General features: G+C 44.2%; 1 protein-coding gene across 2 annotated transcripts; it reads left to right on the top strand.

Moving 5' to 3' along the window:
• Window positions 1-1,159: 1,159 nt before the first annotated feature.
• LOC105680573 lies at window positions 1,160-2,583 on the top strand. Of its 2 annotated transcripts, none has more exons than XM_024366781.2 (3): window positions 1,160-1,383; window positions 1,449-1,701; window positions 2,088-2,583. In XM_024366781.2, exons 1-3 carry the CDS (start codon window positions 1,298-1,300, stop codon window positions 2,187-2,189), a joined length of 441 nt encoding a protein of 146 aa, XP_024222549.1. In that variant the 5' UTR covers window positions 1,160-1,297; the 3' UTR covers window positions 2,190-2,583. The 2 variants fall into 2 exon arrangements, with proteins under 2 accessions (XP_024222549.1, XP_012239534.1); XM_012384111.3 differs by having other exon boundaries at window positions 1,161-1,383; window positions 1,467-1,701.
• Window positions 2,584-27,207: the final 24,624 nt, after the last annotated feature.

Raw genomic sequence — 27,207 nt, 5'->3', positions numbered from 1 at the left:
GGCGAGGTCTTTCCTGACCTCGCGTTCGCTAGAACCAATTTCCGCGGATAATACGAGCGCTCCGTGAATCTCGAGAGAGAGCGTTCCCTTAAACTTTAAATGGAGCACGGAGTTAGATAAATACCTTCTCTTCCACGCATATCGTCTTACTCATATTCTTTGTTACATTTTACGCGTCCGAGAATTTTGAACAATCGCACGGATTCAGCTTGGTCGATCGATTCCTAAATCGACTAAGATTCAAGCGCTAGAGGTGCTTGAGATTAGGGTGCGAAAGAGCACAGCGCGCATCTATCGAAAATTTGAGATCGTCAACGCGTTTTGACTAAAGCGAATGAAAAAATTGTAAAACAGAGAAAAAAAACACACAGTACGATGTAATGCGTGGAAAACTGAGTTGGTTTTTTAATAATACTTCGTCGAGCTATGTTGCGTTACGTCGCTCTTTTGTATCGTACAACGACTGCGATGTGAAACCCTGTAGCTTCTACATTGACAAAAATGGCTTCTTACAAGGCTATTTTTGTGGCTGACTGTATATCTAGTTCTAGTTTTATTTTATATAGCGCTGGAAATGCCTTATACACTTCCCTGTTCACGCTTCAGCAGATGCGACAATTAAAACGTCTACGCGTATTATTATCGGAATTAAGGTTAATGTCGTTCGTCCTGATGACGAGCAGAAAAAAAGCAGTTAAACTTGCGACTTCTGTTTGAAGCGCGGGAAAGTGAAAGGCGCGAAAAGGCCGCGTCGAGCCGACGTGAAACCAAGTAATCGAACGTTTACGTAGTCATGCGTAATTGCGCCCCACGGTCGAAGCCACGGTAATCTCGAAACTCGTTAAAAATCGCGCTAATCCTCGTTACGTGCCGTTTGTTCCAGCTTGTCATTAGCGCGAATCCTCCGCGAACGATCGTTTTAATATCGTTCACGGTTCTTTCGAAACGTCGAACATTTTTCGCACGCTTCGCGAAAGCTGTTCTAGATTAGATGTGCATACGCAAATATAGACGCAATTCTGTGCGAAAATAACGAGAAAATCTTGCCGAAGATTTATTTTGTTTGGAAGGTGAAACTAGAGCAAGAAGGCGCTGAACCGTTTTCGAGCGGCAATCGTAATAGCTTAAAAAAGAAAACGATCGATAGGCGAGTTGCAATCGTTTTTCAAACAAACCAACAGCACGGCAACGTTCCGGCCACGCGAAGTCTTTCGCGAAATTCTAAGTAAATTATCAAAATTCTTTGGTCGCGGTAGATTCTACCAGCGAAATCGAAAATAGTAAGGCGATCTCTATTATGCCTCTTCACTACGTCAAGAATCCCATGTACGCACTTTGTCTCTTAGCGGCAGTTTGCGTACGACAACATGTGCAAAATAATAGGTATGAATTACAAGGAAATGTTAAACGGACGAATATCTTTGATTAAAAATATACTTTTTAATAAGATTTCGCCGCATGTACAGAACCGACCAAGCATTAACGAAAGGCGTGCCGTTTCAAACTCCGACGACAGTGTACAGGAAACTGAACGAAGCGAATTTGAAGACGGTAACTAACCCGAAGAGAGAGCTTAACTACGTGGAAGTTAATCGGAAGAAACCGGTAAACCTCGAAGAAGCAGATTCGTTGGTTCATTGCGTGCAGAACTTCGCTGAACGGGCTCGGCGAATCGTTAACGATATTCGGACGAGCATACCGGTGAGTCTGATGTCGTATTTAACTTTCCTTTATTAACAATGAAGAAAATTGAGGGGTTGGAGTGGTAAATGAGGTACAGAGAAAAAAGGATAAGGGCTGGAATAATTTATTTTAACTTTTCTGGCTATTGTAAGATAAAGCGTAATAAAACACGAAAGTACGATATACCAAAAATGCTACACATCGCGTATTTCTTTCCGTTTGTTCTCTCTCTCTTTGAATTGATAAATCTTGCAAATTCGAAATAGCGTTCAGTGCTAAATAACGTAAAAATTGTGTCAAAAATATTAAAAATCTCTAGCTTTCCTCCTAGAGCTAGACTCCTCAATTAGAAATGCTCAATTAGAAATAAAGAAACAAACTCGAAAATCTTATTTCTTCTTCAGGGTTCCAAGTCGACAGAATCCATTGATCCGCTAACTTCGTCGAACATTCTAGATTCGTTGCTTTACTTAACGAGCGACGTCGGAATCAAATGGTTAGCCTGATGCACCGATTTGCGATGCGCTAAGAATCCATCGAAGAACTGTCGTTTGACCAAGGCCAATGTGGATTAAGGGGGGAATTCGCAAATGATCTTTGTCAATCGACGGTAAAGAAGATAAGAAAGTTCGAACGTTTGCTGTTCTGTCGTAGACATCGAGGTTATCGGACGACTTGAACCGAAGAAGCTGATAAAACCATAGTTTGCTTCGCAGGTGGGTCGGTTCGGTGCTGTGCGCTCAAAAGGCGCCAACGAGCGCGCACGCACCGAACATGACACCGAAGCTGTCACGCGAGTGTATTTAAACGCTCGTTCGTTTTCTTTTTCTTCAAACATTTCGTTATTTAAAGATGTAAACGTTGCAACGATCATAAATCAATAAATCCTCTCGAACGAAATCGCATATTTATTCGTCGAAGCACGAAATATTTCAATCGTCTCGCGTTTCGATCGATCGTTTAAGACATCGCGAATTATTAATTTGTATTTTACGCGAGCCAACATCCCACGTCTTAGATATTAGAAACAGCCACGTGAACTATCTACGTGGTCGGTAACGTCGTTAATAACGTACGAACAAAATTATATCGGGAAATATTTCCGTGGCGAATACAAAGAGGTTAACCATCGAATCCTCCGCCTGATGGACTTCCGTTTCCCACACCATTTCGAAACTCCACCCTGGAATATCAATAACGAACCCTCCCCACTCCTGCAATCCGACTTTCGCTACGTTTCCACAAGCCAACTGTCCCACGTTCCTCCCCACGAAAAAACCTGCTTGCTCATCGTGCACGGATATTTATCACTCGGATCTCTTTTCGTGGTCCCGGAGCGTGTCTCGCAATCCATCCGTCAGAAGCGGTCGAGCGGATTTCCAAATCTCTCTCGGAGGGTTTCGTAGCGGTTGCGGGCGGACAGAGTTCGAGCATACCAAGGCTCATTTGAATTTTCCCGGACAGGATGTGCACCGCGTGCATTTCAATCCCCGGGGACACCCCGACGAATTATGGTCGAGCGAGATGGCCCCCTCTGGAGGCGCGAGGAACGAACGAAGAGGGAAACGGTATACGCGGATGGTAGTTTAAGAGCGAACGCCCGGTATCCAGGGCACGTCCGGAGCGCCGACAGAACTTATTGTCGTGCGCACGACTCGTCGGGGCATTTTAATATTTCCGCTGAATGCGCCGAGAAAACGGTCGAACGTGGGCAACCGGCGACGAGAAAACGAAAGGAGACGAAAAAAAAACAAAGAAACGAGAAAGAGAAGAAAAATGAGAAAGAGGTGAAAAAGAGAGAAAAAAGGGAAAGAGGAACGCGCAGACCGGAGGCGAGGAATCGTTACGCGACACTGCCACTGGTCTTGCGTTTTCGACTGCGTGACAGGTGGAGTGGCCACGGGGAACCCTTTGTTTTTTCTCCGGAGTGAGAGACTGCTCGCTCGTCGAGACAACACCAGCACCGTTTAGAGAGGCTGGCGCCACGAAGCGCATAACGATACTCGAATTTAAATATTCACTCTCCGGGCCGCGTTGAAAATATATTGCCGACAGTCCCCTTCGCTTCTCGTCGAGACGGACCCCGGCAAAACCATCTTTTCTTTGCCGCGAATTTGTGTAAGGTTTTGTGAGCTGTTGCTGTTTCGAACAATTAGCATGTTGGACGAAGTTTCGGAAGGGAACCGATTGTGTCTTGAGTGTTTTCGCCAAATAGGACGCACCAATGGTGACTTCTTTCTCGTGTTTATTATGTATTCTATTGTGCCAAAAACCTTTCATCTTTTATCGTATCGTTAAGGTTTAACGGCGAGTGCTACCGACTCGCGTTGCTCCTGAGAATCGAGAAATTTCACGTGTTGCTACGATATATACCATTTCGTCTACGTCAAAGTTTACACGCTTCGTTTAAAGAATTTGATTTACCGATTCGATCACACGTATATGATTCTTCGACGATTTCAAAGTAACTCGTTGCCAACAAATTTAACTTGTCTCGCAAATTTCCAAATCTCGATCAAATTAAAAAATATTCGTCAAACTGTACCACGAACTGCACCAGAAGTAAATTCTCTTCGACTTCTCCTTTGAATACTACGAAATTCCTCGCACGTCCTGCGTATCTTAAATTTCGATCGAACTAAAAGATATCCGTTCTAAACAGTTACGCTATTAGACGTTTAAAAAATAAAGCAACGTCTCTGAACGAAATTACGACAAATTTCTGCGGTTTCCCCGAAAGGTCGTCGTGAGGAAATTCACTCCAGGTCCCGTGTGACGGATGCTTCCCAGGATTCGCGAATAATCCGCTGCGTGCCAAGCACACGCTACACCAAGTAGGTATATTTCACCTCGGCCAGGAGATCTATCACTCGGAACCGTGCTCCCCGTCGCGCATCCGCTTGCAACTCGTCCCTCAGCGGCGAGTGATGCACGATGCCCGGTCGCATGGACGCGCGACAACCCCCAGATAAATCGTTGCGGGTCTCAGAGAGTGTCACTGCGTTATCGTGTCCCCTAATGCCGAACCTCGCGGTGCAAATCGTCTTGGTAGCTCGTACGTGGCACCATTTGCATCTTATGCGTACGCGGTAGCTGCGGTCCTTTCCAGACACCACGAACCGACTGTTAATGCCGATGGGCTCGCAGGGCAGACTTTTCGAACTAGCCTTTCGGACCTTTCGAGCGGTGATTCTCGCGCGAATAATATTTGGAAAAGGACAGGTTTCATTGGACGCGTATATTTGTATACGAATCGATTCTTGATAAACCTTGGAGAGACGGAAATATCGTTGTTTGAAAAATCGAGCAGATTAGGTTGGATCGTTAGAAATTGAGCGAAGAAGAAAATCTTCCGTCTTGTATTTTGAAATTGATCGAGACATTCGCATGAAAATGCAAGGAGGAGAAAAGGCTACGAACTTCCTGATATTTCTAAAAAGTTTGAAATTCTCTCGAATTCCGTATCTAAGATCCTATAAACTCTAAATTTTGTGCAAATTCGAAATCAAACGAAGGTCCGATCGAGAAGAGAGCGAAGCACGGATCGATCTCGCGTGAGGGGGTGATTCACATCGGTTCGACGTGGAAAGAGATCCGGATGCAGCGGCAGAGTCGATTTCGTTATGTAAGCGACGGAGAAAATACCGTGGTTCTTGCAATTAGGCTCACCAATAGGGGACCACTTCGATCGCGTGCCGCGATACAACGATGCAATTCTTATTGCTACAATATAACAATTGCACCGTCGGGAAACGACTGTAGGACGCGTGTTGCAACCCGTTTGATACGTGCATCCGTTGCTTGAACTTTGATTAGAAAAGTTTAGCAAGGTATTCTTGCAACCGTGTCTCTTCGTTCCCAGGGAATAGCCTTGCCTAATCGATGGTAAACTTTGTTGCAATTTTGCGAGGAAAGTTTGAGGAATTTCCGAGTTCCGTGCTCGAGTAAGAATTTTGAGTAAGAATATTTTAACATATCTATAATCGCTTAAAGCGATTTAAGGAAAGCTTGCAAGTCAGAAGAAAACTTGTAACAAGAAGAAAATAATCCAAGCGAATTTTAATATGCGATGTATTTTAATAGAGGTAAATTTCGCTGCCGATCGAGCATCTTTGACCCTCTCGCAGTGGTCGTACTATCGCGTATTTGCAATTAGGAAATAGAACGAATTTGATCCATTCTTGGATATATCCCAAGAGTAGCACGAATCGCTCGGTATCCACCACGGATAAAAAAGTTGGTGGGAATTATGATGTTACAACTATTATCTCGTGAAATTTACAATCGTTCGTGTCAGCTTCCAGCAGCGAATAAACTAACGTCGATAAATCATTTGTTTCTACGAAAATTGGATAATCGTGTATCCAGATAACGAAAGCGAAAAGCTACAAAAAATGGATTTGGTTTTCGAGAGGCTCGTATATCAGCTCCGAAGCATCTTAATTCCGCATCAGCCACGAATTCCACAAAGAGCGACGGAATTCACGTCGCATATAGCTACGAGAACACCGTATTCACGATTACGAAACGTTCGCACACGGCGACCAACGAAACAACCATCGAAGGAAGATGAACCTGCAAATGACTTTCACGCTTGCTCGAGACCATGAAACAAGATAAACGAGCTCTACCTTCGCTTTTTACCGCGTCGTATTCCCTCGACGAGTAAGACCGTCGCGGCGAGTCATCGTTCGGATCGAACCGCTCGAATCTGAGGGGAAATCTTTGATCGCACGCGGCGAAAGAAGGCGGAGAGGATCGTATCTTGCGTAGACGTCTCGCATCACCGGATGCGCGTGTGCCTCCCTCGCTTCCGGTCGTAAGGCTGACCAGGCTCATTGCCATGCTCGTCGCCACGCCCGCCCCCGGAATATGAAAACGAAATCATATTCTTTGTCTACCTCTCACCGATCGGTTCTCTTTTATCTCCATCGTTTAACATGTCTCATTGTTCGAACGGATCGAACGAACGAACACGTTGGAATTACGATTTTATGTGTTTTTATTATTCGTAGGAAACCGAGTCTCGAGCTTCGAAGTCGACAAACGATATTGATAACTCGAAATGATCGTCAAAATGATCGGAGATATGCGTATAATGTTTTATCGCAGTAAGAATCTTGCTTGACGTTTTGCACGATGCTGTTACGTTTTAACGATTTTCTAGAAACCTAACCAACAGTACAATGTAACATGTACCACGCGTTTAATAACGAAACGTGTACGTTTTATCACGTCGACTCTGCAAATCTTTCTAAGTTTTCTTAATCAAAATGTTTTATGTAATACATACGATATCTACGCTAAGTGCCGAAATACTTTCGTAAGCCAGCGTATACTCGAATATACGTACAGACATATCGGCCCAAGTTAAACTTCGACATCCATTGCATTTGACTATCTAACAATCCTGCATATTCTCTGATAATTCGAATGGTAGGACTCGTGCGGGCGTTTTACGAAACGAGTAGCTGACATTCCACGAACGGAGATAGAGAAATAGGTCGTAGGAAAATAGCGTAAAGGCGATTCGATCGAAGGAAGAAACGGATGATCCCTCTTTCGGTCGGCGTCGTCGACCGGCCCACTAGACTGCTTTCGTCAGGGCAGCACACGGTTTCTCAAGATCGCTCGTTAAGCCGGCAAAACCCACAACCACGTAATTGCGGCGATCATACGTTAGTTAGGTTAATAACTTTGCATTATAAATGTATTAAGCTCGAATCCAATTACGTCGGTTGCGGGATCCGTTGCGAGATTGTGCCGCTGTAACGTTGATTTCTCTCAGCGTGGCGATTAATAACTCGAAAACGGGGCTACGGTGAGATGATGTGGCAGGGGAAACGTGCGAAATTTGAACACGGAAATTAGGAATAGCATTCGCATAATTGGAGGAGACTAGCGAGAGCGTTCTACGTTTAATTCTCGAGTTTAAGATTGATGTGAAATTAGAGCAGCAGATCTTGAGAGGAAAAGTTAAACGACGCGACAATGTTTCCCAATAGAATTCCATGTAACAGATCGATAGAAAATCTATGTCATACGATACTTGTAAATGTATTAAATAATCCGATTATATCCACGTTTGACTAAGACTATAAGAAAAATGGAAAAAACAAAGAAATGGAAAGTATTTGAACGCTCAACGCACGAATATTTCCTGAAGATTTATACGTATTATACGAAACTTTTCTTAAACTTCATTAATGCCGTAACGAGACACGACTTGGTTATACCAAGTATTGGTAAAATTGCAAACCAATCTGAGATTGTATGTAGAAATTACAAACATTTACAGCAAACGTATATTTAGTAATCGCCTTTTAAATATATAATTAGTACGAAAGGCCCAACTAAATAACGAAGCTTATTAATATAATACATCGAATAATCGACTATCGAAAGTCTTTTACAGTGCTACAGTGCTATGTACGTATTTTATGTATAATTTCAGTTTTGCAAACTTATCTAACGTACGTAAAACGTAACGTATTTACAGAAAAAGATTGTTGTATGCATTCAAATGTTTTAACGAGACTCTGTATATATACATCTACGACCAATAAATTTTATACCTAAATGCAGAAATAATGTAATTTCTAGGTCAGTTGACCAAACACGTCAGTCACTTTTAATCAACTTTGTAAGCGATCATGTTACGGCAGTCTACGTCGATCGAAACACCGAAAGACCGCAAATACCTCAGAGTTACACTTGCAGCTAATTGGCGATTAAGTAAGAACAGCAGTTTCCGCGTGAGTGGTTCGACATCGTGCAAGAAAAATCAGGGAACATCGGCCTGCGACAGCCCCGGATGCTTTCGAATGTTTCCCGCAATTTGCAATCATGAACGCCCAGTGCACGCGATGCGCATCTGGTGCATTCGAACGTCACGCTCTCCAGTGATTTTAACGCCTGTCAGAGCGGCATCGCGCGATCTTTCCGACGCAGCAGAGCGGAACAAAGTTTGTTCGGCTTTTCTTAGATTTTCTAATCGACTTTGTAGCATCGAGACGCCTTCTAAGCATTAGAGATCATCACGTGAAATTCAATTGAAAGGAGAAGACTCAACTTATTACGAGGAAGCGAAAAAGACGTCTAATACTTTCTTATAAATTTCCTTTCGTAGAATCAATTTCTAATGTAATTTTCATTTGCTGAAATTGCACCGTAAGAAGAAGCACCGACGCTGTCGAATGTCTCTGTAGATGTGCGTAATCTCGATAGTTTGATTATTTCATACAATTCGGTATACATAATTAAAAAATGTATTAATCCTGCTACGCGAGTTCTTTGCGTCTCAAGCTCGTTTTAATTCCTCCTTTTTCTGTTCCTTTTAATTCCTATTTTTAACGTTTTAGGGAAACCTTCGATATACAATTGAAACGAAACGATTCTTTCACATTTTCACGTATGTATCTATGAAATTTTCCAACGAGAGAAAAATACGATTTGCTATAAAATGACCTAAAGAATGGAATAAAGTTAAGTAAAGGACCATAATTATATTTAATCGTTAACCTATTGGTTAAAAGAAGATTTGTAGTATCTTTTTGTGTAGTAAAATTGTTTCAACAATATTTCCTCAGACACGAATGTTTATTAAGCAGTATCTATTTTAATAACCACTTACGCGTCTTTCTTTGCGTCGATTTACATGAAATGAAACTCCATGACTGTAATTACGGAATTTCGAAAAAATTCTCCAGAGACAAGCGAAAGATTCGAAACGGAGGAGGACACAATAGAACAATACGTCTGACCGAGGATACGCCGAACGAGATGACACGCAAATAAGTGTGCGAATGGTGACGATGTAACGCGGTCGCGGATGCATTCGCGAATAGAAAAAGCGAATGTCGCCAGTGGCAATTAGCTGTGCCCTGGAAAACTCGGGAAGTTGCGAAAAATGCCAGAAAAAAAGCCGAGAAAAAATATCGATAATTGAGATTTTGCAACGAATAAAATTTTGCAACGAAATTCGTGATGTGTTGTAACGAGTTAGTGAAGCAGCACGTTACTTTGGGGGAAGAACGCTAAACGTAAAAAAGTAAAAAACAAATAAGATTCACGAGACAAAGATGCAAAGCAGGAAGTGCGTCCTAAGCCGATAGGCGAATATGTAAATGTATAATAAATAAAAAACAAACAACCAAATAAAGTTCTAAGAAATTTTTACAAAATAATTTGCAACAAATAAAAATCTCAAAGATGATACAATCTCGAAGAATAGAGGAAAGTAAGAAGATGAAAAAGAGGGAGAAAGAGGAAAATGAAGAAAATCTCGAAATTGGAGGAGATTGAAAGAAAAAAAGTAAAAAAAGTGTAAGGGATGTGTGCAAGCGTTAAAATGGAATTTTAAAGAGGAAAAAGAGTTAAACAGAGCTTCGATCGAGGTGCGTCAGTGGACGTCGACGACCGTCACGGAAGGAGGGCGTTCCATACACGCATGCACAGGATTGTGTCACAGATGTCATAACTTTACGTAATTGGGAGCCATCGTCGGGCATTTGTAAGCTGTACGCATGCGAACTGGCCGACCGGTACGCACGGCAATTTGCTTTGATTCGGTATTGTAAATTGTGTCGCGGGAAAAGTGATGTCCGTAGTTGGGAAAGCGCTAGCCGGAGATAATAGTAACGACATTGGTAAATCTTTGCAACTTTATCAAATAAAATCTTCAGTTTTCTAAATTACTCGCATAGATGTTCCCTGGAAAACATGTAATTTCTAAAAATCGGAACGACGCTCGTTCGATTCTCACACCTCGTTGCATAAATCGACATCTCCCAAAACGATAAAACTTTGCTACCGCGAATCATCAAGAGATACAGTTTCGTCCACGCGCAAAATAAAAAAAACAATCGATAAAATATCTCACCCCTTATCAATCAGAAGTTTATCTAATTACGGTAACAAGCAATCGAATTACCGTTTCTAAACGTCTCATACGGACTATCAAAGTCGGATGCAGGCTGAATAATTCATGAAACCGAGATCCGAAAGCCGATGTTTATCCGGTCATTAATCAGCCCGTCTATGTTATAATTAATTTTTGCCAAGAATGGCCTCCGTTTCGCCTCGCGGCTCATGGCTGCCGTCCAATCTAATGGTAACCAGGTCGTTACCAATCGCTTCGGAACGTTTGCTTCCCGCGGCACACGAGGTCGGCCAATTCCTTTCGTAATTCGCCCTGATGATATGCGACGAGCGCACCACCCGCGGCCATTATGAAATAACGATATATATATTCCGCGCGGAACGCTCGAAACCGCGCCACGGTTTATATCGAGCTGTTACGATATACCTGTGCCGATACCTCCTGATCATCGCGTTTCAGCTTTGTTCGCGCCTACATACACCTGCGTACGTACATACGTCTGTGTAACGTACATACGAGTACTCGATCAATTTCACCGTTCGACAGAGGGGAAAATCGCGCACGTAATCGCTCGAGAAAACAACGAATAACGTATTCAGGGTAGCTTAATTCGATCGATAAAACGTGACAAATGATACGTTAAGTATCTGTGCAGGATTAGTCTCTATTTGGTCGAACGAAAATAACGAAAGCGAATTATTGCAATCGCAATGCGCTAAATATATTTTTAAATAAATAAATTACAGACGAATTGTGAGTCGCTGGTACAAAAATAAGTCACGAAATAAATACCCGATAAATACTCGGAGAAACTTTGTAGATCACTGCGATACTGCTTTATACGTTAATGCTCTTCGACTCTGTTCGATGAACTCTCTCGCTTCTGATTGCGTCTGTTTATTTATACTGATCGGGGGACAGCCGGAAAATTTGAACTCGACTGCGTTTGTAACCTAATGGTCTTGATATTCCGAGGCAAAACAACAGGATTCGAAGTGTCCTGCTCGCGTGCCGCTACATATCTATAAATTGAACGATTACGAGGATCACGGGAAAGGATGATAAGTTTCGATTTTTGGTGATGTTGATTTTCTTACTTTTATATCGTGTCACAGTTAAAAGGAAATATTTCAATACGAGATAGCTAGAAATGGAAAGAATATGTAAGGTCCAAACATATGGTTGAAGAAATGCGCTACCGTCGGGGGAAGGTATAACGGCTAAGATATTTTATTATTACGGCAAGCGATATTTTTAAAATTATGGAGAAAGTGAAGCGACGATCGCAAATTTGGCTACGAATCAAATAATTTAGGAGCGTGGATATAGTGAATTTTAAAATTGCTCTCCTGTAAAAATCGGACAACATCGCTTATTCTCGTATGGTGATAGAGGTGTAGGGATAAGGGTAGCTCGATCAAATTGATAGAACGCATCAAATAGATCAACTACCGTAGATATCCACAAATCGAACGGATATCGTCTCCGGTATATTACAGTAATACATAGTTTATTTTACACGTGTCTCGTTCGAATTCATTGAGTGACGATTACGACGATACCATTTTAACTTTACGATTCGCTAATTTGATGGTTTCGATTTGGAGATGGAGGAACGCGGCGCAAACGAAGAAAAACATATACGTGGGCGTGTCAGGTGAGAAGAAGCGGCAATCAATTCCTTCTGATCGGAGATTGTTAATCCCTCGCGTAAAAAGAGAGAAACAGGAGAGAGAAGCGTCGACGAGGCGAAACGAAGAAAGTACGATGAAAGAGGCAACAGGAGGAATGCTGGCAAGTCGTTGGAAGACTGGGAGAGTGAATTCTATCGGCGAAAGGAGGAGCTTGCTGCTCATTACTTAAACCACCCCCGAGAAAAAGCGGTCCCGCGAACCGGTGCCACCCTCTCAAGACGAATTAGCAAATCTAACGTAATAATTAAATTATCGCCGCCGCTTGGCCGGTTCAGGTAGTTAAAGACACGCTGTTCGCTGCGGACCGTGCTAATGAACCGTCCCGCGCAAATGGCAGTGGGAATAAATTTGAATTTCCATTACGTCCACGGTGGCGTAGATGCCTGTCTGCGAGAACACGGATCTCTTTGACGAACAGCGTTTAAAGAATCGGGACGAGTTGAAATAAAAAAAGGTTCTTCTCTAACGCTTCGCCGAGAAATCCGTTTCTTTTTTCCGTGAACTTCACGCTGCGTAATTAATTTATACAACTTTAACTTCATAAGAGAATTCGATTGTCCATCCTCTTTGTATTTTTTATTACGTACATGCATGTTTAAGTTTTGGAACAATTATTTAAAAAGTTATTCAAGTAACTAACAGAAATAATCTATGTAATTTTTAACAAACTATTCGATCTTGATGGAAGAACTGACGATAAAAAACAACAGAAATAGCCATTTCCGACACGTACCTAGTAACATGGACGAGAAAAGCAAATACGAACGAAGGTTTCAACGACGTTTTAATAACGTCGACAGGTCCGAATGATCGCGAAGAAAAGAGATCGATGTCGATAACCTGAATCCGATACATATGCATGCCGGAAAATAATCGTTTCTTTAAATCGGAAATATAACGAACGTGCGGCACGTATGTAACTAGCGTCGTGGCACGGCCATAAACGCGGTACAAATATCTGACATTTACATCGTTGCATATTTATTGGCGTTACTTTGCATAAACGGTCCTGAATATACATGCGCGTCATCGAGTCGCCGCGTGATAGCGAATTTCATTGACTTCAAACTCGGATCGTGGGCAATTATACACGGGCCGGTAGCGTAATGCGACACATCCGTATTTACATTTCATTTTCACCGCGATAGCCACGTCGAATTTCCATGGCCAGTTAATTGCACGCTCTGCTGTGTATACGAGTCGATCCATATATCTCGTTATATGTACGTTCGATGCGCGCCACTAACGAAGAGTAAAAAGAAAGAGGTACAAATTTGAAATAGGATAAAGAAGAAGATGAAAAGAAACGACGAAGTAGCGCGCGTCACGCGTTTAGAGGGCACGAGCAAACCGTGGGAGGAAGCCATTTAGAAACCCAATCCACCTGTTAATCCAATCGCCACGAAGCCGCTTGAGAACGACTTTAATCGAGTGCCACCTATGTTCCTCGCTCGACGACCGTCGGTGGCAGTGTGTGTCCTAGGAAAGACCTGGCACGCTCGATTCCCTCCGAGTTAAATTCGATGAATCGAACACACCGTTGACGGGGATTAATCAACTTTCGTTGGCCAGGTGAGAAACCTCTGACGTCTTCGTTGCAACATCGGGTCGGTGAAAAAAGAAAAAGTACGAAAGAGGGGAAAAAAGAAGGAAAAGAAGCGTCCAGCGAAAGGAATGGATAATAGAACGAAAGAGAGGATCGAAAGAGAGGAAAGAGGGGGGGAGTCCGTAGTCAGAACGGTGCGAGAAAGTGCAGCACGACGATCACGAACGTATTATTGCCTTATTTTCATTTCTGCGACCGGCGATCGTGTGTCTTCGCGTAAAAGTTCAAGACGTCGATTACGAAATGCGAATCCGCCGTCTCGAGCCTCGTGCGTGCTGAGGTGCCAGGGTCGACACGTTCGAGATCGAGCTATCAGCTCGGCCGGTCTAACGAAGATCGATACATTCGTTAATTAACGAATAACGTTTCTTTTCTTTTTCCTTTCTTTTTCTTTTGTATTCTATGTACGCGAGTTCTGGTGTATCTTTTTTAACCCCGTATCTATGGTCGTGCAATTAAATCTCTGCACGAGAGTGACGCATGAGCGCGAGGTCGTCGTTCGAACTAATTAGCACATTCCACACGGACGATGTTACGAAACGTGAGATAGACGCTCTATAATAGGAGCGGTGATACCCACGTTGAAATAATCGATACGCCAGGATTTATTACGACGCCGATACGTTTTCGCGCGGATTCATTTAGTTATTACGACACCGGTCGATCGTGGTTCGAAGCCAATTTCGTCTAGTCGAAAAAATTTACACATTCGACCTAATTAACCGTCTGCAGCCTGTCTTTGCCTGCTTAATGGCAGATCCTCCTACGGATATCGCGAGAAGAGGTGGTGAAACTTTAAATTCCTCTCCAGACACCTAATTTATTTTGCTGAAATTGTTTCTCTGTATATTCTCACATATCGTCGGGTAATCTTCCTCGAAACAAGTCCTGCCATATAGAATCGGTAGACTGTAAATGGAAATTAGGTATTCAAACTTTGCTATTTACCGCATTATATACTGTACTATCGCTATTTATTATATTATATAGTTGTCAAGTAATAAAATCGTTTCATAGTGTTTGACGATTAGAAACATCAATTTTATCATTCCGCATTGACCTTTAAAAATCAATTTAATCGTTAATGGCTTATTACGACGATTACGAAGAATAAAATCATCGTAGTTTCACCTATCCGTAACTTTACAATGAAATTACATTTCGTTAGAAATTAGCAAGCATCTTGATACATTTGAGTTAGAATGTACATCAACCAACGCGAATACCTTCTTATCTACCTAATCTTGTATAACGGAAAATCTCTGCTCGTGTACAGTACGAAATGAACGCGTCGATCGACCTAATGTCTTACGTGTACCCGTAAATGTTCCAAAACGATTGGTACGAGCACGAATCGCGATATCAAGATCGTGTTGGCTTCGACACCTGAACCCACGTTATTGGGCACGTGTGAATTAAATGAATTAAACGAACCACGAGCTGGATAGAGAGAAACCGATGTAATCCTAATTCACTTTTATATTTCGCGTATGCCTATACCGCGAAAGAGAAAGAGAAAGATCGGCCCACGCTCGGCGAGGTTCGCGAGAGGTCTGGCGAGAAGCAGCTGACGCGAATTACGGGAACTCTCCTCTTTACAAAGCAGATTGCCTCGCCAGGGCAAACATACTGGCATTAGGTTAGGCCAGGTCATTCTTCCGGGCACGTTTAATCAACTCTTACCTCGTATCTTGGGATTTTTAACGCCTGGCGGATAAATCGATTCGATTAGGCGCGTATAAAATGGTGTACGATGAGTGGAATCTAGAAACGTTCAGAGGTAGAGGTGGGTCATCTAATAATTTAGCGACGAGTGATCACGGTTCGCTTGCCCGGTATTGTCTCATCGTAATGACGACTCGGCTCGCCGATCGTTGACCGCATTATGTTTCCGGAAAATCGCACGCGAAACGATCACGATGATAACCGATCGCAGTGAAAGTTTTCATTCTTTCGCGCACTTGTACGAGTTTGCGTGTATCGAGCTGATTCGAGAATATTAACTAATTTTTGCATAGCATAGTTCCTCCTGTTCTTATTTCGATGAAACGTTATCAACATCAACGGTGAAAAATTAGATACTTACAGCACTCGGAGACGGGCAATCGCTACTCGGATGACTTGGATTCTGAAAAGAAAAGTAAAATTCTTAATTAAAACGGAGCTAAAATGTCAATTGGATAAAAATTCCGTTCAAATTTTCGAACCTTCCGAGCAAACGAACGTGTAAGACGCGCAATTTTTGCACAGATCGAGCGGAAAAGCGGGTAACCTGTATCAAAAGCATGGAACAGCGGCGTTCTTATACGTTTCTTTTGCCACATCCCTCTTTTTTTCATGTAGAGTCGTTTCGTATTCCCGTGCGACGTTCGGCCACGACGCCACCGTACATTCTAAGAGACTGACTCATCCGAGTCCAGTGCCTCTTCTTCATCGACACAGGACGCTCTGCGTCTGGTCACGTCCCGTGGCACGGAGAGCTGCATTACGCACCCTTCGTACACGCTTCTATGCGCTCGACTCTTAAACAGGTGCCTACGATGTATTATCTCTGGCGTGCAATGAGACCTGCTAACGCGGAACACGTCCGTTCTCGCATGACAATGAAGATAACCGGCGTCGCCATTAACCAACGGAAAAGGAACACTGTCGGGAGGAAATTCTCGATCATTATGCCCGCGAAACTCTAAAATCGGCGACGAGCGTGTGTCACAATGAGCATATTTTAAGACCGTCGAACAGAGCATTTTGGAGTAGGAAACGAGGGAAACGGCTGTGTTTCGCGTTAAGTGTTGAAAGTTGGAAACAGTTCTGCGGCCATACACTGAATAATACATGAATATATTTTAGCAGTACACGCGAGCAAGTAAAAAGAAAACCTACTTTGTTCGTCTACCTGTGTTCTAACAGAGAGACAATGCGTGTTCTTACTCGAGAGAACAGAATTATCGGAATAATAAATGAATCTGTCGACCGATGTATGAAAATAGCACAAGTCAGTTGGAAATGTACGTCAAATATTTTGTTCGCCGAAGCCTTTGTCTTTTATATAAACGAGCGATTAAACACGGCTTTCTTTAGAATAAACTTTCCATTCGTATTCGTAGAGCTCAATTAAGATTGAAATTTATCGTATAATTTAAGAATCTCAAATTTGTAGTCCTGATACGCTTTTTCTTGATACGCAATTTTATGCTAGCACCCTCATCCACGATAGTTTCTAAACTAACGACGTCAGCAACGCCAAACAGGTACAAATTCCAGGTTATAAAGATCGATGGAAGGGATCGGATCGTGCTGATAATATATCAGGTAAATTTGATTTACTCTGTTATTATACTGATACCATCGTACGATTCGATCGTGCAAAATTGTCCTGATGCTGGCAATTAAAAAAGCTAGAGCGGTTATTCATCGATTTGCCTGAAACTAACTGCAACGTCTCTCGAATGTGTGTTTTTATACTTTCCTTTTTTCAGATTCATGGAAAGCAACGCTGGCTTCGAAATACGTGTAAACGCGTGCAACGGCGCGTTGCACATTGCCGCTCGAGCGCATACGATTCATGCGAGCACGAGAGGAGTCGTCGATGCGTATCCAGCTATCCACGTGCCAGGCGTTGCGTGCGACACGCCCAGTGCGTGGCTCGTACCACACGCACATACGTGCCGCGCGAACCGAGATTTATGCCATTGGCCGCGAACCACGCCGCTCGTTTATCGGCCGTTCCACGCGCGCGGATCACGGCAACGAACCAGGTACTTAATCGCACCTTGCGCCGTCATCCGCCGTGCTCGACGGACGCTGCCACGAAACGTACCTCATTTTTCGATCGTTATCGTCTGCTACGATTAATTCGAATAACCATCGAATTTATCTCTCGTGATTAGCTTGCGAACGTTTATGCACTTATTGAAAATATAAATTCCCGTAAATGTACGTAGAAAATAATGAAATGCAACGATTCGCCAATATCGAAGTGTCAGAACAAATATTTCGAATCCTTAAGTCGATGAAGTTCAACGTTGCGTATTGAAACAATGATGCAGAAACTAGAATCGGTAGTAGTCTGAATTATTTTAACGGTACGCTATGTCGATTGAAAACCTCTTCCCCCGATATTTACGTAAAAATAACGGTATCTCTAAAGCTTCAAGTTCGATCAACTCTTATCTCTACTACCTACGATCAATGAAAATCTCACAGAACGAACAAACACGCTCTAGCATATTAATGCTGTACCTTCGTTCGTCACACCCCATCGTACCTCGCGCGTCTCCGCCGCTTAAGCGCATCCTCCTTCCTGTCGCTTTAACCAAAAAATCAAATACGCTAAATTACAAAGCGAACAGGTGCGTCTCTTATCTCGATCGTATCACGACCGACCGATCAGTTCACTTTTTTACCGTTGAACGAATGGGGAAAATCGGCGAAGCCGAGTACAGCTAGACGTGGGTCAAGCTGTAGACAGGTGCGCCTAGGAAACGATCGTCTGGATGCAAAGCGAGGTGCGCGTCGAACGGAGCGCCGCTCTGCTTCGTGCTTGCCGATTCCCTTCGGCTGCGAATCGGCGGGTGAGTCAACCGAACAAACGTGCTCGTGGGAGGGTGAAGAGAGGCGAGGAAAGAAGAAGGAAAGAAAGGGAAAGAAAGAGAAAGGAGAATAGGTGGGGTCTGTTGGTTGGAGTTTCCGAGAGCTGGCCCTCCTCGTCGTCGTCCTGGTACGGAGGCTTGCCGGATACGCGTTCCCTGCATCTGTAACGAGGGATGCGCACCTCCGACACGCCGGTGGCAGTGTCGTTGCGCACGATGCATAAAAGCTTAGTCCGGTCAGTCGACTATCGGCGGTCTCGGAGCGAGTCGAGCCGAGCGTTCTACGCGCTCGGTACTTATCCAGCCCGGAGCATTGAAATGCAATCCCTCGCGCGGATGATTTATACCTCGCCAATGCCCGCCCGCGGGGCAGGATGTCGCACGTCCCTTCTTTATGTCTCTATCGCTCGCCTTCGAAAATATCCCGCAGCGCCGAAGCGCGTTACGCTTGACACGTACGTACCAGCACGATCGGCGCCACCGTTCGATTGCCGATCGAATCCGAACGATCGACCGTGCATTCGATCGATAGCACGGTCGGGATATTTGCCTGCTAGTTTTGGGGGTAGTTGAGAGTTCAAATGTGTTTGGCAGAATTCGAGAAACAAGAGCTTAATTGAAAGATAGGCACGCTATTTTCTCGTCTTCGGCAAGACGGTAGCTTTGGTCGGTTACCTATGGTAGAAAAGTTTCTCGTTAAGAAATTCATCTTTTCGTTGGAGAAGTTTTTAAGCCGTAATCGAAATTTGGTATGAACGAGGTACGGATAGTAATATCGCGGTTGAGCTCAAATAATTAACCCTCAACTACCGCCGAGAAATGGAGGGAAGTACACGTAGCGTAATAATCGAGCTTTCGATTAGATAGACTTTCTATTTACGTGTAAAAGTATGCGTTACAGAAGAACATCTTTACGAACACGCTCGGTTCGCTCCTACTCACCCATTAAATGGAACAACTGCGAAATATCCTATTGTATAATACGAAACCTCGTGAACCTTACGAATCATCGTCGAACCATTTCGCCCCGAGGATCGTTCAGAAATTCGGCACGCGATTGTGCGAAACGACGATAAACAACGCCATTGCGGCGTACGCGGACCGAATATCGATTTCAAGTTCACCAAGCGGTGTAACGAACCGCGAGCCAGTAACATCCACGCGCAGGAGAAAGTTCTCTTGTAACTTCATAACGCGCGGCTCCTTTGTTTTCAATTAAGACCCGAACATAATAATTACCGAATGTATACGGAGAGCAGAGGCTCTCGCAGTCTGTTATTAAAGAAAACGATAAGAACCTGGAGAACGAAGGCGTAGAGAGCAAAGTTGTCGCGTGTATCGTGAAATCAGCTCGGTATCGAACACGATGGAACGCTGCTTACGGTTCGTAAAGCTCGCAGAGCGCTCTACATCCGAACGCATTAGAAACGGTCGAGCGTGTAATAAGCGGGGACCGAAAAATTAGCATCTGCCGGCCGAGAGACAATGCCTGATTTGAATAACAATGTTCGCTACCGTGTGGGCTTCTAACTCTTAACTATGGGTTTCTAGACGAGCGATGCGAGCCTGCATATCGCGCTCGCATACCCGGCGCAGTACTCGCACATGACAATGCGTCTGCCTCCACAATTTCCTCCCGCGGTCGCGTTGCTCCCGTGACTCCGGCTTGGTCGAAAAAAATCGCACACTTTTTCGAGACCGACACTTTTCTGCCGTTTTCCAATACCGGTTCCGTGACACAGCGCGGTTGTGAAATCGAATTGAACGGTGGATGCCTTAGTGGATTTCTGTATATTCGTTAGGGATAACGGAGTAGCGAAGTTTGTCACTTGCACATGGTGTTTCCTTGTTAATAAGCTGCGTTCTCTGGAGGATAATCGAAGAGAACGTTTTTAGGTAGGTGTAATAAATTACTAAGATAGGTATTTGGAACACGGTATTTCGTAACACCTCTTATGACACTGTTTTCTCAAGCCCTTGGTTTACGGTATCGAGTCACGCTCGTAGCATTCGGTATTGACTCGATAAAGGCAAATTGTATGTTCGTAGATCGAATTCCGTCCTTCGTACTGAGAATATTAAGTACGAATTAATAAAATGATAAATCAGTTTGACAAATTGGAAAAAAGAATAAGAGAAAGAAGCGAACACTGTTGTTTAAATCTATCTTGTTCGGCTCATCCTTCCGCGACGAATAGACGAATAGATTTCTTGAAACTCGCACATTGATCGTGTACTTACGATGAGATCACGAAACCGATAAAAATCGGAGTTGACGAGTTTTGATTTCTCAGAGGACTCGTAGGAGAACGTCGCGTCGGCTAGATAGAAGCCTGTGAACATTTCCTGCGAGCAATTAATACGAGCAGCCGTGTATTGGAAAAAATCTCACGGACATAACCGAGTGCCAAGAAGCGGTAGCGAAGCCGTGGCTGCCAGTTAAGCGTAACATAAGTATGAGCCGGTGCGAGCGGTATACGAGGTCCTCATATCGATGCGCAGATGTCTGACCCTGAAGTGTCTTCACCCTCGCCGGAGCGGATTCGGTGTGCGTGTATCGCACACGATCGTCCCTGTTACACCATCGCATCGTACCGACCGCTGGTCGCTCTTTACTCCGTATGCCCCTGTGTGGACGGTGAGACGAATATAGTTTGTGCGTGACCAGGGCGGCAAGTGTCATCTGCTGATGCACGATCGACGCACGCACGAAACAACGCACACGAGCAGAGCACACACACACGCATACACACACTCGCGAAATTCCACCGCGAGTACTACCGTATGATAACCGATTTAACCTACGTGACGACGCTTGCGAGTCGCTGTCGGAATCCAGACGGAATAGAAGTTTAAAGATTCACAAAGCAAATGACGGACATCAGCCTCGAGGCTTTGCACGTTAACGGAGATTGTAAAATGGCACAATTTTAGGAATAAATTGGACTTTAATTGTCGTAATTTCAACGTCTTTTTGTTTTCACAACATAGAAACTAAGATATTTCTACTCTATACCCGGTATAGGAGTTTCACGAACGAATTATGAATTACGAATTATATCAGATACGTTCTATCTTTCAGTTTATCGTCTGGATCTAGACGACGCGCGATCAACGAGATCCAAAGGATATCTATCTCGGAGGTTATCGAAGATTACGAGGCTGAGTATCTTTTCGTTTCAGTGAAGCAGAAGACGCGATATCGAAAGTTGTGTCTTGATTCTATTTTAGTTTATTGAAATTGGATAATGTACGCTACTAAATCGATAATACTAAGAATTGGTAATACGCAAACAGAATCTTGCCGAACGGAAACGGTTAGTCGCTTACTATATCTTTTTAAATATTTACGTCAATATATTCGGACAAAACGCTTTACGATCAATCTGTATCGCATTACGAATAATTTAATAATGTCCCGACAATGTTTCCATATCGCGTATACCTTGTATAACTTTCTCGTTTCGGTTTATATAAATTTCAACGTCGTGCTTCTATATTCCACCTTAAAGTTCGAAATGAAGTACCTTATAATTTATTCAAAACTCAGATACACGCACACGCGTTAGGAGGATGCGCGAAGAAATACAGCGCAGAGTCGAGCAGGGTCGTTTCATCTAAGAGGATCGACTCTTCTTTAACAAGATCATACGATCGAGAGGCGTAACACGCGGGAGCAGCGTAAAATTTTGGTTTTACGCGGTCATAAATAGCCGGCGTGCACGGTAGCTCGTTACAGTTTATGACGAAGCTCTGGAGACAGTTATGGGTGACGGCAACGATGTCATGTCGAATAACGTGTGGGTGCAAGCCTGGCGGCCATTGTTCGAAGGTGTTGCCTTCGTAATTTCTTACGAAGGCTCACGTGGAATACACTGTTTCCCATTCGCGGTGTACGTCTATCGTGTGTTGGACGTCCATATCCGTAGAATCGAACACGGAGAAAGCGTAGTTTCAAATCGTTGTCTGCCAGCAGTAAAATTTGAGCGAATTACCAAAGGGTACGCGGTAATTATAAATGACGACCAATAAACCGTGATTAGCGTCGTAGCGCGTACGTCAGTCGCTCAAAGCGAATTGCGAGGATGCTGATACCGATAGTGTCGGATGGATCAATACCTCGACCCGATGGACGCGATTAACACGACTAAAAGGAGCAATTCCTTCTCTGTCGGCACTTGTGATCGTCTGAAAACGTATCCTAAGCACACCGTTCGAACAGTGGACGATGATCGTCTTTCCCTCGCGTATAAACGTGAAGCATTTATGCCGAAACAGGTGGTCGCCATCGGGCCATAAAATCAGAATGTCCCGATGAGTAGAAAAAAAGATTAGGTAGAAACGTAGGGCGGTTTCGTGTTTACCCTGCGAAGGGATCACTTTGAAGTTTCACTTTTATTGCGATCGGCATAAACAACCAGGAAATAGAGTAAAAGGATTGGGACAAAAAGGAAAAGGAAGGAAGAAACGAGATTTTTTGTTCCATTCCCCCAGTCACGTTCGAGTAGGTATTCGAGCGTCTTCTCCACTCTCGTTGCTACGCTCGGGGTTTCTTCTTTTTTCGTGCCAGGCCTGTCTTTCTCTCGTGTCCGTGTACATCGTGCTCTACGATGTTTGACTTAATGTTATCGTTAATCGACGGACACGGTAAATTTACATGGCGGATTCGGCGCTGGCATTTGATTCCAGCAACGTTATAAGGTCTCCGCGGTAAAATTTCTCGTCACTCTCGATCGGATAAGTTTCTGTTACCCCTTCGATACATCTTAGCCACGAAGGTCACGTCGTGTTTCGAGAACCTGCCGGATCGAACTCGCTCACGGGAGCGTATCAGCTTACTTAGTCGTAGATCGTGCCCGCCAGGCCTTGTTGCAAACATTTATTTTCTTCTTATTGGCAATGTACTGTCGATTTCTGGACTACCTAATCGTAAATCACCGGGCCTCGACGGTGCTCAAGTTGTGTATACCTGCATTCTTCGCTCTACACGGCTGTAACACGACGATCGGCGTATAACAGCGGCCATGTGTAAAGCTGCACATCGGCCCCGATTCGATAAGGACGATTAACGCGACGCCGATATCAATAAATACGGGCGGAACGATCGAACCAGATGCATACCGTTAAATCACACGCTATCGCGGCTTCCTGATTAATTTTCTCTTCCCTTCGTCTTCATCCGTCCTGGTACTGTCAACGAATTACGTCTGTTTTACCGTACAACCATACAAATTTTCGGATTGTACTCGGATCGCTTGCAAAAATAAACCAGGTCTTACCGTATCAACTTTGTTAAGTCGTTCGAGCTGAAACGTGCGTCTACTTTTGTAAAAGGTAAAATCGTTCGAAAAACCAACGTCGTTTGCGTCATATCGTTTCTCATTTTACGGTCGAGAAGGTTACGATATACGCATTGTGCCTTCCTTTGTAAAAATTGAGATTACTCACGTTTTTATTTGAGAAACAACTTTATCGTTACTCATAAAAAAATTAGCTCACCGTTGTTCCTTCGCTACCTAAACCCAGACCTTGTAAAAATCCACGCTCCAATTATCCAGTAAGAACTAGGCACGATATCTGGAAAGATGATCGTCGTGATAAATTTGTTACGAACAAAGCTAACCTCGATTACTCGCTTCAAAGTCAAAAACTCGTAAAAAGTTGTAAAAAGGCACGAGACTATTTAAACGCCTAACTAATCGATCGATCCTCTTCGAAACGTTTCTGTGGTACTTGTATAAAATACAGGCATAGAAAATGATCGCGTGGTCGAAAAGCGTGCTCGAGGCCGCGTCTAAAAGGCCGCGCTCCTTTTTCAAGAATGGCGCTGGTTTTCGCTCTGGCGAGCAGCGAGAGAGCGGTGGCAGGTCGATCTCGATGGTTGGAAAATGGTTTCAAGGTCCGCGCAGGATTTCCGCACGCGACGTAACGAGGGCGCGAAGCGCGTCTCCGCGCGCTCGCTTAGCTAGGTCAAAATCCTTGCGCAACAACTCGACAACATCCTCAGACTCGATCCGCGATACCAATACGGCGAAAATGCAACGAAAACGCGCGTTGGACGGACGCGATATTTGGAAAGAAAGGAGAAGCGTAGGGGTCCTATGGAACAAAAAGCGGACAGAAGATAGAAGGATAAAAGGAAGGAAGAGAAAGGAAGAGAGTAGTAAAAAGAGGCAAATGCCTCGCGCAAGGGCTTGACGACATCCTCGGACGCGATCTACGACATCGGCATGACAAAGACGCAGCGAAAACACGAGTCGGAATGACACAACGCGCGAAACGAAAGGAAAAGTGTAGGAGACGACGCGGGACCAAAGACAGACAGGGAAAAGAATCCGAGGAGAAAGCAGGATGGAACGAAGGGGAAAAGAAGGAAAAAATTGCGACGAGATTCGCCTCGTTGGCCGCGTTGCCAGGACCCACGCCCGCATTGTGTTTCGCGTCCAACTTGTCGTTCTCGCCCGTTTCATTGTGCTTCTTCCTCCTCTGTCAGCCCCCTTTCCCTTGACGCGAGTAACCGAGCCAAGCGAGCACCGGATTAGGTGGGCAGACGCGTATGAGTCACGGTGCTCGTGCTGAAGCAAGTGAGATTTTCTTGCATACGGGAGAGTCGACGCCCTAACCCACATAAATCCGTGCCATTAGCTGGCCAGGAAAGGCCTTTTCCTCGCACCTCAGCCGGAGAGAGTTCCGGACAAGAGCGGCCAGCAAAGCGGAGAGTCGGGCAGCCTCGGGTGGGAGGTCGGCCGACCCTTTGTTCGCCCGCGACGCCCGCTGGAATCTCGACTGGCGTAATCGAAATTCTTTTATTAAGTCATTCAACGTCGATGATGCACGGCCGAGGAGGCGTTCTATTATAGTTGTAATCGAAGGCGTTACGCTCGCCGTTCGATATCGAGCGGAGATACTAGCTGGCCGCGAGAAAATTGCCACGACCACCCGAGTATTTATGGAAACGATCGAGCAGCCATTAACGAGACAGGCACAATGAGGCCGGAGATCTCTAATCCACTCCGGTGCCGCGATGTGTATTCAATATGCACGTGTATCGGTCGTGGGACACGTATAACCGTGTAGTTCTTCTCCATTGACGAAGAAAGAGCCCTTCACAGGGAACAAACCACCTCCTGGTGAAACACCGGAAAAAAAGATCGGGACGTGGGTGTGTGTATCGAACGTCCATTCTTCTTGAGTCAACGCCAGGAACAACGATCCTCTTCTGTCAAGTGCAGCGGTTCGTTTCAGCCAGCCCAAACGAAATTCGTTACTTTAGTTTGAATAGCTTTTTATGGAGGTTACGGTGCTGATTTACGATAAGATTTACAGAGTTTTCGCATGATTCCGAAGAAAATGTTTTACGGCCTTTTCACGTATCTCAATCGTCGTTCCACGTAAAATATTTCACTCGTTACTTTCGTTCAAGGTACTTTCTTTACAACATACTTTTTTATATACATTTCACAAATTTCTTATTCGTCTTAGGAAAATTAAAGGGAATTCTCTCGACTAAATTTGTCCCTCCGCAGACTAATTCGTTGAAAATCAAACTGCCGATCTTGATGGAGTTAATTGGTTTGGCTTCTGTATAATTCCTATAATTTATTCGTTTTTCTTGTTCGAATATGAATAGAACAGAGTAACGTTTCGCTGTCCAAACTGTAAAAGATTCTCGCAAATGGCAGAAAAGATTCACGGACGGGTAGAAGAAACGCAATAGACAACAAGATCGAGGGTAAACGGTAAGATCAGAAGGCGATCGGAGCAAAAGTCCGGATCACGGGCTGAAAGCGAACGGTCGAAGAAACCACGTGGAACAATGGGCACCACTGTCAAAGAGTTGCTCGATGCGGCGCAACTCGGAGATCCGATAAGATAGGTGCAGCCCCTCTCTCTTGTGGCCACCATTCATCGGCGCCGTGGTCGTGGGTACCTCTTTACCCTTTTCACAGTGCGCCGTATTAGAGCCATTGTGTTATCTGTCACGGCCGAGATATCCAAAGGGCCAACATCGACGACGGCTTTTGGTGCCTCGGCAAAGGAACTAGTCGTGTCAGAGGCGTGAAAAGCCCTCGCGTGGGTGGCACGAGGCAGCCCGATATATCCGCCTGTGCCTTTCACGACCCTCCGAAAACCCGATCACCGTTGCTCCTGCTTCCTTTCCAGTCCACACTAAATTACGCGTTTTCTAATCTTCGCGACATATATATGTACTTTTTATATTACGTTTGTTCGAACGATCGATTCACATTTTTCTTAACCCTAGTTACATGAAACGGTATTGTTTAACGCTGACGTAACAGGGTTAAATGAAAGAGGCGACTACTAAAAATTGATCGTTTAAAACGTCGTAAGCGTATCATTGACAGTACTATCAAAAGTGATTTACCGTGCGCAACAAAGGGTACAAAGTTGCGCGATTAATTACGCATTCAACTGATTACAAAAGATCTGTCTAGTTGACTCTATCTTAAGCCAGGATACAGACGTAACGAGCGTAGCTGCCCGTCGGCGACAAAAAAGAGCACGGCACCAGTTATCGCGCGCCTACTGTCAATCCGTCAGCAACAGCCGCGTGCTGTAATTTTCACGCCGACAACGATCTCGAGCACGAAGCTCGCCCGTAGAGCGCAATTCTCGGAACAAAAGGCAATCGATGCCGATGGAAACTCGGATCGAATAGTTTTCTCGCCCCGGGTTACCGCCCCATTGACAATTGATTTCAAGCTCGGGTCACGATGTCCGACACACGAC

Source organism: Bombus impatiens, unplaced genomic scaffold (genome assembly GCF_000188095.3).
Source record: "Bombus impatiens unplaced genomic scaffold, BIMP_2.2 scf_0235, whole genome shotgun sequence".
In the NCBI taxonomy this organism is placed as follows: domain Eukaryota; kingdom Metazoa; phylum Arthropoda; class Insecta; order Hymenoptera; family Apidae; genus Bombus; species Bombus impatiens.
This window is presented reverse-complemented; position numbering and strand designations above follow the sequence as displayed.